Raw genomic sequence first — 14,194 nt, 5'->3', positions numbered from 1 at the left:
GACACCCACGGAATTCCAAACACTCGAAATTTTTCATTACGCCGAAAAAAAGAATTCGGCGTGTTTAAAAATTAAGGACTAAGTTTAGTCAAGGGTAAAGTAGCATAATTTTTATGCCATAATCTATCACAAAATTTTCGAGTTTCCATTCCATTATAGAAACGCAGAAATAAAGGCAACGTGACGAGAATACAAATTTGAATACTTAGGATCGATTATCGCTGAACCATGTACGCAGTTTCGATATGTTGTTAAACATCCCTCTTGAAATTGTTTTTGACAACACATCTGAGAGCAAGTCCGGTGTCATTCAAGCGAAGTGTCATGTGACATATCCTGACACGACATAGGTTTGAAATATCTTCAGCTCCGGCGCGAGTCGTACGTGTTGACGTTAGGGCGGGGGTGTTGGGGGAAGACGGGCAAATGTCGGTTGGCCCCTTGGGGTACGACTTTTTGACTAATTAACGGTAAACATTTTTGTCCATTTGGTCTGGAGGAGATGTTGCCTGAAAGTCTAGTGAGTGACTTCCTAATCAGTACATCACGGTTGAGAGATTAAATACAGTGATTGAATGAGAACTGACTAAAAACGAGTAACAGAGGTGGTCGCTTAAGTGAAACAATCCGCGCTTATGAGAGATTCTAAAACCAGAGTATGACTAAGAATTGGTTTAAAGAGAGGGGCAGGAGCGAATTAATTCGCCCCTGTGAAGGGAAATGGTCCGGCTTCTATACGAGGGTTTCGTGAAAAGCTGGTTTCGATAGGATTTCATAAAGTTCTAAGGGAAGATGATCTCATGCTCCAATACGATTTGCCGTTCTAGCCCTGGTTGTTCAAAGAGCGGATAACGCTATCCAGTGGATAAATCGCTTTCCAGCGAATAAAATGTAGCGGACTTTTCCGTTGGATAAAGTTATCCGCTCTTTGAACAACTGGGGCCTGGTCTAAAATAGGGTTTATAATTAAGTATTAGTTCAAAAACCGGATGTGATACACCTGGGTGAAACATGTTGTAGTTGGTAGGAGCGTTTTGAGCAATGGGCGCGGGCGCAGCACATCATTATTTCAGAGGACCACTAGTCACGAATCTATTCATGATCTTAACAAGAAGAAACCAGCAAAGAAAAAAGAGACGGGAAGGGATGATTGACTCTCAGAATAGAAATTTAACCGGCTTTTCGCATCTGCACTTTTCTTTTAACACTGAAGAAATGGCAGGAGGGCCCCTTAGCTCTAAGATCTGCCACTGATCAACTAACCCTTCGGGTTTCATAACTGTACTTATTTGTGGTTGAACAGTGAAAATTAGTAACTCTAGGGAATGCACATCAGTCATAGACCTGTACGATTGTCATAGCCAGCACGGTAACAGACATTTTGTCATATTATAACGAAAAGCCCTGTCGTGCTGTGAAAGTTTGATCGAAATTGGTGCTAATTAATGCAGAAACCAAAAAAATATTCAAATTTTCTGATATTGCGGTACCAGAAGTCAATAAATTGACTTTCAAACTTCCCCAGTGTGTGCGCAAGAATCGCATTAGCAAAAGCTTGCAGAGTTCGCAGCGGGATAATGAACAAAACATTGAGAACAATTATCTATGGAATATGTAACCAATTTTCCTACAGAGGCAAACAACCTGAGATAAGAATTAGTTAGAAAGAATATTTGTTTTTTCTTATTTTTTATTATTATTTTTTTTCATTTAATATGTTTTGTTCCTACTTTGCTTGTCGGCGCTTCATATTCACAACCTGTTTATGAACGAAGGTGCTTCCCATCCTATTTATAGCATCCAAGACTTCGATAGTCGGTGCAAAGCGAATCGTACTAACTGCGCTACCACAAAAGTAATATTATTGTTCTGAAATACAAAAACACGTCTTTTTAGACACCTCGACAGGAAAATTCTAATTTGAAGGCCAGCCCGGGCCAATAGCAGCGAGGCTCTTACTATGGCAACTCCTCTAATTAAACTGCATTGTTTTCAGCTCATTACAAATTCCTGTAACTCAGGAAACATAAAGAAGACGATGATTCTGCCGTGTTTGCCTACTTTTCAATGCATGCTTCTCAATCGCTCGTTGTGCAGTTCTCCGAAGTTAGGCCACCTTGGAAGTTAGGGTCGAGAAATTGGCCTCGTGGGATTTGAAACACGCTGATCGCCCTCAGTATCTCCCAGTGCGTCCAGAACTTCGTTATGTTATCACGAACGAAGTGTTTTCCGATCGGAGGTTTAGCAGACACACTATAATGGCTGCCAAGTATGAATTATTCTCTACCGTATTTCTTCAACAAGGGAAATAATAACCGCTCCGCTCCGAAACAATAATGGGAAGTGGAATTTCAAAGAAACAAAGTGAAACTCCAGCGGCAGCGCCGAAGAAGAAAGGGAAGACGTATCAGTTAAAATGCCTGACAGAGCATTCAGGCGGCATAAATGCGATGAGTATGAGTCCAGATGGGAACACTATCGTCACAGTTTCTGAGGATAAAACTGGTCGGCTGTGGGACACCAAGACAGAGGAATGTGTGGGGTTGTTACAGGGGCATAAGAGTTATATCACGAACGTTTGTGTTTCGGAAAGGTACATTTTCACCAGCTCGGCAGATAAGACTGTTCGGAAGTGGAACTTAGAAAGCGGCGTTTGCATTAAGGTATTCGTCGGCCATCAATCGCCTGTTAACCGAGTCATCTGCTCGGGGGATTTAGTTTTTTCGAGTTCTTATGATAAGACAGTAAAATGCTGGCACGCAGACACAGGCGAATGCCTTCGAACTTTCCGTGGTCATAGGCTTTCCGTGACTCCGCTACTTCTCGTTTCGGAATCTAATCGTGGAGCAGCATTCGCGGCTGTCGATATGGAAAACAACGATGACATTCTTATCTCCGGCTCAGCCGATTATACGGCAAAAAGCTGGGGTATGAACTCAAACGATTGCCTTGTGACTTTCAAAGGACACAGTGCGGCTGTAGTTTGCCTAGCAGTTGATGGGAAAGGAAAGAGTTTATTCACAGGTGGAGGTTTGGGCGATAATACAATACGTTCGTGGGATCTTCTTACCGGAGCTCCTATCAAAACCTTCAAAGGCCACCAAGGGATGATTATCCAGATTCAGGTAGGTACTTTTCGAGAGTAAAGCTTAAAGCGCGCTGTTCCTTAATTTAATAAATACTCAGTTATTTCCCAATGTAATTCTTGTGCTTTTAAGAATAAATTGCAAAATAGTTGACACTTATGAATCAAACGGAAAACTCGCCGAACTTTATACATGAATGTAATTTCAAATTGCAAATTATGAATTATTATGCCAGTGAAGGATCCTTTAGAAATGACAAAGCCGTTTTAAGCCCATAACTTTTAAAAATGATCCCTTAGGTAACAAGGGATGGTATTAATTTCGTTTCCGATGGCCAAGTAAGTTTTGTTATTTTGTATTTTTCTTTGGCTTCAATGGAGCGCACTAATCGCTTCTATTTATAGCATATAATTTCACTCGATTATTGCTTTCCTTGCTGTGTCGAGCTTCCGTCCAGTTTCTTCTGTATGCTCGAAGATTTGATATCATTAACTTATTTTCCTGGGAAGCAACTTGATATGCTAGTCAACACTCTCATAGTAAAACAAAATTTGGCATCAAACCCGATATTTTTACGGCTCATGGTTTCTTACGCATTGCATTCGTCTGTTTGTTGCATCGAAAACAAAATACATGTACAACGACAATTTTTCAGTTCTTTCTGTATTCCGACACTAAACCCCTTTAAAACCACAGCAGTTTCTAGCTGTCCTCCAGAGAAATTTATTTTGCCTCGCGGCGAATTTGTTTCCAGAAGTTATCCTGTTATTATTATTCCAACGCATTTATTTTATAAAACAGCTTTCAGCCTCCAAAGTCTGTTTATTTGACTTCTGTTGGTGCTGGTCACACTGATAGTCTTAATATAGTTTTGGCTTGCGGTATCTTTTCACATTGTTTCAAATAAATAAAATGAAAGATTTCTTTATATTTCGCCTCATTCGTTTTGGCTAAGAGTGTGGTTGCCATGGAAACTTGGACAAAATCATTCACTCAAATATTTGTGGTTGTTTGTGGTCTAAAAGATACCTGCCTATAACCACTGTTTGAGGTCAAAAACGTTACACAAGAGGCCAGAAGGTGGAGAGTTCCTTGACAAAGAAAATGGCTGTATTGTGGAAAAATAACAATGTTCTTTTGTTCTGACAAGATGTTTTTTTTTTTTTGGAGGCACAAGTTCCCTAATTAGTGAGTTCCTCTTGAGAACTGCTGTCAGAATTGCAGGTTGTTGTTTAAATTTCTTAAATAACTGGAAAGCTTAAGTTAAATCCTCTTGCTTCACCCTAAAGGTTATCAGTGAATACTGTGCAGAAGCCAGGGGAGTTTGTATCAACTGCGCATTAATTTTACCAAACAGCAAATTGGCAGTGAAGTGAGGGAAACGTCAATTGTTGGTTTCAAATCTGGACTTTGCATGTCTGAATTAAAATGGACCATTTTGAAGCCTTAATTTGTTATTCAGATCAAATCAGTCCTTTGCCAGAAATAATTGATATCATACAAGTAATTTAAATTTTAATGAATAAACTCCAGAAAGTGTGAGAGCACAGGCCAGAGAACCAGCTTGCTGGTTCAGTCATCACACATTGTCTACAGGTAGACTGTTGTCTTCAAACAGATTCACACATGGTAATTTATTTCTGAATAACCAAAAGCTGCTCTTGTTTGCCTATTTCACATGGCTGTTATGTAAATGAGATCACTGTTCACTGCAAAAGTAATTGTTTAACAGTTGAAGCTTTTCAGTTCTAAGAGGAAACCACTATTTTTCTCTGATTATCGCTGTTCATTTGTCTAATGTCCAAGATAAGTTTTGGCAATGGTACATTAAGACAAAATTGTTTTTCCTAGTGTGCCCTCAATTTACTGACTTTTGGGCAGAAAATAGCCAACGATCACCATGGGCAACCAAGCCATAATACATCTATAGAGGATATTACACGGCGGTGCAAAGATACGCAGTTTATTTTCGAGTGGTAAAATATTGGTTTTGCATGTAACATGAGAAAATAAAATTCATATCTTCAAACCACCATGTAATTTTCTTTTTATTGTACAGACAAATCTATCTTTCGGCATTTTTCACTGACTGTTTGCCCAGACAACCGTGAAAAAGCGGGAAATGACATCATGAATATCCTCACTAGTGAGAATAAGGAAAATACGCCATTCGCGTCCCTGACGTAGTTTCCTATGAATTTTACGAGTGGTGTATTTTCCAGTGAAAACACTTGCATCTATATAATAAAAATGTACATTCAGAATCAATCCTTGTGTAACCATTCAAATGAAAGCATGTAACTAGTACATTCCCAGGCTGCTGTTTGTTATGCTAAAATCTCAGTCTAAGGAGGAAATCCTTAATGGTGACTAAATTCAAATGAGATCTATTTAGGGCTGCAATTACAGTCAGTCGTCTTACATTGGTCAAGGAAAATTTGTCTATGCCTGACAAAGTCCCAACAGTGATCAGAAAAAGTAAATTTGAGACAGGATGTAGTGTTTTTAATATGGGTGACTATTATTTTGCTGTTAAATAAACATCTTCATGTACCTTGAGCATAGTTTTGACCAAAGATTAACTTCTCTTGGTAACTCAGTTGGATGTATGTCATTTCAAGAATTAGAATCATTTGGGGCCTACTGTTGATTAGTACTTTCCTGTGGTACTGCTTATTAACAAGGTAGTTCTGAATTTTCAGTCTGTAGATGAAATCCTAAATTGTGACCATACAATTGGAGGCTATGTTGAGAAGTACATTGTACCTTTAAGTGGTGTTGTTTGTTATCATACTGCACAAGTTGGTTCTGACAATTCCATCTGTGGATAAAAACCCTAAATTGTGACCATTTAAGCATAGCTACGCTATCACTGGCAATGCTTTGCTGAGGTCTAATCCTTTTACTTCCAAATTTTGCAAAATGAAAATTTGCATTCTATGAGAACCGGTACTACTGAGTCTTAAGTAAATTTCTTGCAAAAGGAAGGTCAGTACATTCAGTCTAGTGTTTTATTTTATCATAATAATTTATCCTGTTTCATTTTGTATTTTGGTAACTCCCACGAGTGAACAGTTGCGAAATGAACTGACACAAACATATGAAATGTAAAAACACAGGGGCCCCTGCAAAATGGAAAAGCTGCCCCACATGCCAGAGCCATGCGGGGCAAAGCTGTCCAGCAACTGCCTCGATTTTAACTTTGCCTACATTACATTTAGCCACATTTGAAAAAAAATTATAGGGAAGAAATTTGGAGCCAAAAATTTAAAGTGTATCATGTGACCCACGAGTCATATTTGTACCACAAAAGTCGCAGAAACGTTTTTCAATAGAATGAATGTGGCAAAGTAACTTGGTCTTTTGACCCATTTATAAGAGAGACTCTGAGGAGCAAAGTTTTTCCACTGAGAAAACAACATCACAACAAAAGCTAGGCATTATACAACCAGATCAAATTTGCTAACCACTGAATCGCCACCAGTCATAAGATACATTATTTTGTAGTCTCATGCCTACACAAAAATGAATACTGAATACTGTTTTCCAGTTACATGACCATGTCTAACCAGTGTTCCAGGTAAGAAAAGGGTCCCAGGCAAAAAACCCAAGAAAGCTGTCTTCCTGACCTGGCAAAATGACTGGTAAACTTAAGAAGATTTGGAGAGAATCACAGCTATTGACCCCTAGAAATTCTTCATTGACACCCTGACAATGAAAGTTGACTGGAACACTGCTGACATTATTTTAACATCTTTTTTAACATCTTTCTTGTCAAAAGCAGTTTACAAAAGGTTTATTTCACTCACCAGGTTGTTAACAAGCTGATGTACTCCTGCAGTGCTGACCACTCGGCAAAATGTTGGGTGGTTGAATTTGGTGACTGCACACGTTTATACAAAGGACATAAACACACAATCATATCTATGCTTTTCCAGGAAGGTCTCTGTAAGTAAACAAGTTTTCACCATTTAGTATGCAAGAGGTTTTTGTATGCTGGTCTTTATTGCCTAAGATAAGAAAATTTTAGCGTGTTGTGATACAGTTACGACACAAAGTCAACATTAAGTGCCTTTTTTGGGAAACTGAATTGAATTTTTGTGATTAGTCATGTGTTAAAGAACAACTCATCCGGATTTGTGAGTCAGGCATGAAAAATCAATAAATTGTCCTTGATGCACGAGATCAATATCTCTAGTCTGCAGGCATGAGATGCGTATAATGCGTGAGGTTTTTTTTTATAATGCGTGACAGTTGGCCTGTATATAACAGCATCACACTGTTTTCCGAGTAAAATGTCCCTACAACTGTCAATATCATCCATAACATCAAGGTTCTCTCAAGGGTATTCAGCCATAACAGGTATTATGGATTACAGCCCATAATGACAGCTCTGGTCAGAGTGGAAGTAAGTCCAAGATCGATCTCCAGATTACAAGTCTAGCTCCCTAACCACTAGGCCACACCATCTCCTTGTCTTCAGCTATGACTTAAGCCCTGGGTTTTTTGTTTGCCAAGTGCTGCCAAAATAGTTCATAGTAGATTGTTATTTCAGTTAATTTAGCATGACTTTATGTAAAGACTTAATATCTATGTAGGGTGTAGGAGGTATGTCTTACAACCACATTTTCTTTTAACCAAACTTGTGGGCTTATAAGCCTGTAAGCTGATGATGAAGTATTTAAGTTTTACCTAATTTTGTGACTTAATTATTTACTACTACTGGAGTTAAATAGTTAAATATTGTTTATCCTTAATTCATCTTCTAGTGTTTACTGCTAGTGGTGACAACACTGTTAAAGTGTTTGAATCAAAATCTGGTACATGCAAGAGAACATTTACTGGCCACACTAGTGCAGTAAACTGTCTTCTGGTGAGTCTAATATTTAAATGTTGACGTGCCCTTTAACCTTTGGAACCATGAAAAGAGACAGTGACAAGTATGTGCTGTACAAAGATAACTTAAATAGCCTTACTTCAGTAATTATGCTTATTTCGAGCCTGTATTCTTGGGGTCTTGACAATCTGCGAGCCAGCGAGCCATGCGAGGCAGACGTGCGAGGCACTCAGGTTAGCCTAAAAAACACTCCGGTTAGCCTAAATAGCACTCAGGTTAGCTTAAGTAGCTCCCTGGTTAGCTTAAATTATGGTTAGCATTTATGTTGGGGGTTGTTCGTGCCTTGCAAGCCTCGCGTGTTTGGCTCGCATGGCTCGCACGTTTGGCTCGCTGGCTTGCACATTGGCCACACTCGTATTCTTGCAAGAAAATCAACTGGTATTAAGTGCTATAAAATGTTACTGAGGGGTGAGATTATAAGTCATACTGTTTGCTTCATCAAAATCAAAATCTGAAAGTTTGGTAGCCTATATATTGCATCATGCTTGATGCAAGCAGTGGACGTGTGGCCATCTCAAAAGGATATACTTCTGGTCACAGAAACATGAAGGTGACTGATGAACTGATTTCCTGTGTATTAGATCAACTTTTTCCTAATTACTAATTTCTGGTTATTAAAATGCCTGTTTGTTTTTAAGGTATCTTCAGGGAAGCTATTCTCTGGTTCTCATGATGGATCTCTAATAATTTGGGATGCAACAAAGCTTCGAGATGATGAAGATGACATATACAACAATTCAAAAGCGAATGGAGTGAAAAAGTAAACAACCCAAGATAAACAAGCATTCATAACCTTTTACATGTAGAGTGATAGGAGGTTAAAGCCAATCAAACAAAAAGTGTTGTCTTGTTTGTCTACACTGGCCTGAGAAAAAAAAAAGTGTTTTGCAGCCCCAGAGTGTTCTTTCATGAAAGAGCATCTTGGCCACAAACCAAGAATACTTCATGGTAATGGCCAAGACCAATGGCTTTTGGCAGGATTGATTTAATACACAAACCATGCATTGCTTTAGTTAAAATGCAGTTCCTTGCAGAAGTCAACATGATTGTAGCCATAGTGACTAGACCTCTCTTATCACAATTTGGTTTAGGATCAAGTTCTGTTATGGCCTTGCATTACGGAAACAAAGTTCAAAGTGGACTATTGCATTCCAAATGTTGACAAAAATGATTCGATTACTCAGGCAATGAAAGGGCAGGAGGAAAAGACCAGCGAAGAGAAAAATAACACATGAAACCATAGCTTTACAAAACATGTATATAAGGGCCTTAAAAACCGCACTCTTGACATTTGTGCAAGTCCCTTCCAATTTTGAGGCAGCAAGTCTTGAAACTTGCTTCTTTCAAAATAGATGTTCAGATGCAGTGTCATTAGTGTACTTCTATCTTGCAGTGCAGGGTTTAAAACTAAATTTTAACAGCACTCGCCACATGGGCGATTGACCTTAGGAACTGCACCAAAACATTCACAATTTGTACTCGCCCAGGAAGATTTGACCCTTGCCTAGGCGAGTGGGTGAGTGCTAATTTCAGTCCCTGCATTGTACTACTCAGATGTTTTTTCATGAGAGAATTAGGGATCAAAACAGTTTTTTTTTTCCTGAGGCTGTGTCTCACTTCATTTTGTAACAATAATGGTAAGAGAAGTTGTGTTACGATATATGTTTAGCACTTTTGTTGAGGTGTTGCCATGTTAAACCACCTGTGTATTGTCTTGGCTTATCACCTCTGAGACCTAAAATCCATAAAAATAACATTTTTTTTACAAACAGTTTTTGAAACTGGATAAGTTCAAACACAGGCAAAGATCAGATCAAATCAAAGATCTTATCAACAGCATAGGGAAGGAGTTACTGTAGCTAGCCATTGTTCAAGATTAGCAGGCATGCACTGTACTTAGTCACAATGTAATGCTAATCACCTGGGGTGATTAGTTCATCATTGGTACATGTACAATATACAGAAAAACTAAGTGTATATCTGTACAAGTACAGTAGCTTATAGTGTTGAGTGTGGAATCAGCAATAGCACCTCTGGAACTCACTGCATTGCGAACATGTACTGCATCTTACATGTAGTTGGAAACAAAGCTGTTGTCTAACAGGAACCTGCTAGTCTAGGGCTCCTAAGAAACGCGAATGGGTGCCTTAGTTTTGGCTGATGCACCTTACACTTCATAACCTGGCCCCAACATTTGAGCTGAGAGCTTACAACCTTTAATTTTTTCTTAGGCAAGCTAAGCCTTGGTATGTTCAATACATTGTTCAGATCTTTGCAAAAATGTTGGTTTCAATAAGCGTTTTGCAAAAAGAAAACTGATCATTTCCACTTGAGCCCTTGTTTCGAAACAGTGTTCAGAGCTCTTTGGTTTGATTCAAACGTTAAAACCAACAGCTGTTCGGATGTCTATCATTACTTTGTTTGTCATACATGTATACAGTTGTTAAGACTGGCGATAAACAATCCCTTGAAGCAGGTACTGTCAGTAGCTTCAAAAAACCTTGAGATCCCATCTCCTGAAGGAGACACAATCTCTAATGTATATAAACATAACAGTTGTCTTACCCAAACCTCTCCCTGAACCCTTAGCCAAATTAGACTATCATGTTCAATGCTCATGTGTTCATGCCTTTAAAGCCACTTAAGAGTTTTGTAGATATTTTTATAATGTAGATTTTGGTGCTTCATGAGCCCTGCTAATTCTTTGGCATATTACAGTAACTACAGATGAATAGTGTGTTTCAGAAGAGGTAGCATAAATGATTCCAGTAGCATAAGATGGTCATTTTTAAAGAAAAGAAAGGAAATTGGAAAGGCTAATCAGTTAATGTTTCAATTCATATCACCGTGAGCATGTTGATCATGTCAATTGAAAATTGATTTAATTTAACCATTTTTCTACTGTCTCAGTGTTTTTAAACATTTGACTACAGGGATACCTTGTTAATATGACCACTGACAAGCTAAAAATGGTGATTGGATGAATGGGTTTTGAGATAGGAAAATGACTGCTTGAGGCCTTTGTCTGGGCTAAGAATAGTTGCCGTACCACTTAAACGTGGTCATATTGATGGCGTGTTTGTAAGATGGAGTTCCACTATACTTATATGATTTTCCTTGATGTACAGTGGTCTCCCATCTTAGCATAGTATCACTTGCTGTATGTCTAACTCAACCTCCACAAGCATACAACATAAAATGTAGCAAATTTGCATAAAGGGTATACATATTGGCTGCCATGCAGCTTGTTCAACTAAATAATGATTTTATCAAAGAAAATAATTAAAAATTACTATAGATTATGATGTTGATGGGATTTAGCCCATTAACCAAAGCTGAAGTTTAAAATTTATAATTTATTAGATTTATTCATGTTAAAAGCATATTTAGTGCATCGCTGTAGATTTCAGTAATAGACAAATTGCAGGCCAATTTGCTTTAATGTAATGCTTCTGTATTTTAGAGTGAGGCACCAACCCTACAGTAGATTATTGATAACTTATGCTCCTCTGTTTTGGGGTAAATAGTGAAAAAGGTTTTTTTCCCCTTCGTTTACTTTTTATGACATTAGAAAAATATTGTGAAAAGGGGTGTTAATAGTACTTTAAAACGTTATAAGAGTAGGTAGTAGATAGAGTCCAAATCATACTGCTTGAGGAGTAAGTGTTTGTTTTGGTGAAAATCTTGTTAGTGACAATTGACTTACAGATATCAGTAAGAGATGTTTATTTCTAAGGATCAATTACATGGCAAATTTCAGCTCAGCTTTTTTAATTAGACTTTTAGAAAAGAGCTTGTAATTACATGGAGAAGGTTCCAGGCCAGGTAGAAACTCAGCCCAGGGTGAGAGTTCCAGCCCAGTTAGCTCAAACCGGGCTGGAACTTTCAACCTTTCACACTTGAGCAGGACACCTGTAAAAATTGCACCAGGAACTGGTGAAGAAGGTGAATGAAATCAAGCAGAAATCTTATTTATGATATAGTGGATAAGGAAGAAAATAATTCATGAAAATAGTTTGTACAGTTTTGCGATCTCACGCTGTAGCAAATTAAGACACAAAGAGGAAAGAAAGAGGCTGATGTTGAGATCAAAGGGAACAGGAAGTAGAATGCCGCCCCGTTTCCTCCCCTTTAAAATAATATAGAATCAGAAGTGTCCACTAAATGTACCCTATTAAATATTGTGACAACTGGTTTGGTGCTTCTGATGAGGTTTAACAAATAGCAGTAAGAAATTCTGAGTGCTTGATCTAGAGCAACACTTGTTCCTCAAACTGTATGGAATTATAGATTCCAGTGCATAAAAATCACAGCCACTACAACTTCTTTTTAGTTAAGATATATACTGGTAGTTGTAGTTGCAAATTGTTATGTGTCTGCTTGATATGTGCAGTCTGACCCAAGACACTCCGCTCTTTTAAAGGGTTATAAAGTATTTTAAATAAAGACAGTACTGTTTAGATTTTTAGAAGTAAAATTAAACGTTTTGTCTAGGTTCTTCATGGTTGCCTTTGTGTCCACTTGCAGGCTAGTTAATGCTACAATGTTGCTGTGTACTGGTGATTGAGAGCGAGGGTAATATTAAACTGGGTTTTGTTTTATATTCCAACTTAGGTTTGTTTTATAGAGGTGTTTACTTGAGCATTTTCATTCCTGTACAAGATGAAACTTAAATAAGCTACAACTAGCTGTCTTCACTGATTTGTAGAAGGATCAGTTTTGTTCTGGAAACAAAATTAACAGTTTAAGCTAAAAGGATAATGCAACAAACAGCCATGCTAAAGTCACATGATTCTGGTATGTTTTTGCATCAGAATAAGGATAATTCTTTTTCATAGCTTGTTCATGTACAAGAGTGACAAGAGGGAAATGGAATGATCAGGTAAATGCCTCCTTGATAAACATGTCTGAGTCCAGTGCCTATGTATATATGAGGGAGTACCTCAGCTAGGCCATACCCAAAGAGGGTACTTTGATATCAATGATGGTAGAAAATTAAATCAGCTTGTGCATATGTATGAAAACTCAAGGTGCCAAAGTCTATCTGGAACCCTCTTAAACATGGAGTTGTCAATTTTTGGTCCAAAAAGAAAGGCATCGGCAGTTGAGTTAATTCTGTATTTACTGTACTGTCTTAATGCAAACATACCCACGTAAGATCAAAACAATTAATTTTGAGTTAACAAGTTTAGTGGTTACCTTATGCTCAGTCGTATTAAGTGCTAAAGATGTTTGTTTCAATAAATAAACTTTGCACTTAAGCATTGTGTTTGGTTATGTGATATGCTGTGTGATGACACATGTAGGCAATAGATAAAAGAAGGGCAAAGCTAGTTGAAAATGAATTCTCCATTGTCCCAACAGGGCTCAGTTTCTTTTGTTTGTTGGGGTGTACCAAATAGAGTCAGTCAACTTCTGTGACATCAATTATATCAAAAAGGCTGGAGTGAGCTTTCATGTAATATATCAAACATGAGACACAGTGTTTCATCACATATCAAACACTGAGAAGAGAGTTGAAAATACGACGCGTAGCGGAGTATTTTTGACGAACTTCAAGGTTTTTGATGTTGTGATGAAACACTGTGACATTAGTGTTTGATGTAACTTCTCAAACAAACTGATTTTGATGGGGAAATTAAGGATGCAAAAACGAGGAGTTTTTCATCAGATATCCAAACACATCACGGTGCAAGATTTACTTTGTCTTTGGCTTTTGAATAATTATTAATGAGTTTGCGAATGTTTCAAGCAAAAGTGGGACTGATATTCTCCCTTTTAAAATGTGCCTCTCATAAAAGAAATTATTTATTCCCTGTTACAGAATGGCACATTTCAAAGAATCATACTTTGAGTAAATGAGTTAAAGCATGTCATCTTTTGATTCTGAAGTTTTTAAAATTTTCCAATGTCTTATGGAAAACCCATTACAATTTACTATATCCTTCATGTTGTGATGGTGTGTGCCAAAAGTTGAAGTCCATTGGAGCATTTTCTCTGTGAAGTATGCTGTCACTATCCATCAGCTAAATTGAAGCAAAGTACAAACAAGCAAACATGTTTAAAGGACAAGTTACATGTACCACGGACAAGGAAATCCCAATGCATATAATTTTGCCATCTACATGTTTTAGCATGTACATTGAAAACACATTTTAATTGGCCCAGTGAGCACAGTCCTTTTACCTTTTTCATTGTTTTTTTTTTCTCT

General features: G+C 37.8%; 2 protein-coding genes across 5 annotated transcripts in view; one reads left to right on the top strand and one right to left on the bottom strand.

Moving 5' to 3' along the window:
* LOC146482017 (cyclic nucleotide-gated channel alpha-3-like) overlaps window positions 1–7,033 on the bottom strand; it is a 32,211-nt gene extending 25,178 nt beyond the window's left edge. For 2 of the 3 annotated variants that reach the window (XM_085108087.1, XM_085108086.1), the window contains exon 1: window positions 6,896–7,026. The gene's annotated coding sequence lies outside the window, so the exon portion shown is untranslated. Of the gene's footprint in view, window positions 1–6,895 lie in introns of all 3 variants that reach the window. The other variant, XM_085108088.1, reaches the window with a different exon arrangement.
* On the top strand, window positions 1,599–13,244 carry LOC146482016 (WD repeat-containing protein 86-like). 2 transcript variants are annotated; one of them, XR_014864382.1, is made up of 5 exons: window positions 1,599–3,125; window positions 6,899–7,034; window positions 7,856–7,959; window positions 8,622–11,808; window positions 11,845–13,244. XR_014864382.1 is itself a non-coding variant. In XM_085108111.1 (4 exons), exons 1-4 carry the CDS (start codon window positions 2,337–2,339, stop codon window positions 8,745–8,747), a joined length of 1,155 nt encoding a protein of 384 aa, XP_084964237.1. In that variant the 5' UTR covers window positions 1,599–2,336; the 3' UTR covers window positions 8,748–13,244. The 2 variants fall into 2 exon arrangements, 1 of the variants encoding a protein (XP_084964237.1); XM_085108111.1 differs by having other exon boundaries at window positions 8,622–13,244.
* The last annotated feature ends 950 nt before the right edge of the window (window positions 13,245–14,194 follow it).

Source organism: Pavona decussata, unplaced genomic scaffold (genome assembly GCF_977016875.1).
Source record: "Pavona decussata unplaced genomic scaffold, jaPavDecu1.1 SCAFFOLD_48, whole genome shotgun sequence".
NCBI classification, from domain to species: Eukaryota; Metazoa; Cnidaria; class Anthozoa; order Scleractinia; family Agariciidae; genus Pavona; species Pavona decussata.
Note: the sequence above shows the minus strand (reverse complement) of the source record. Positions and strands in the feature narration are given on the sequence as shown.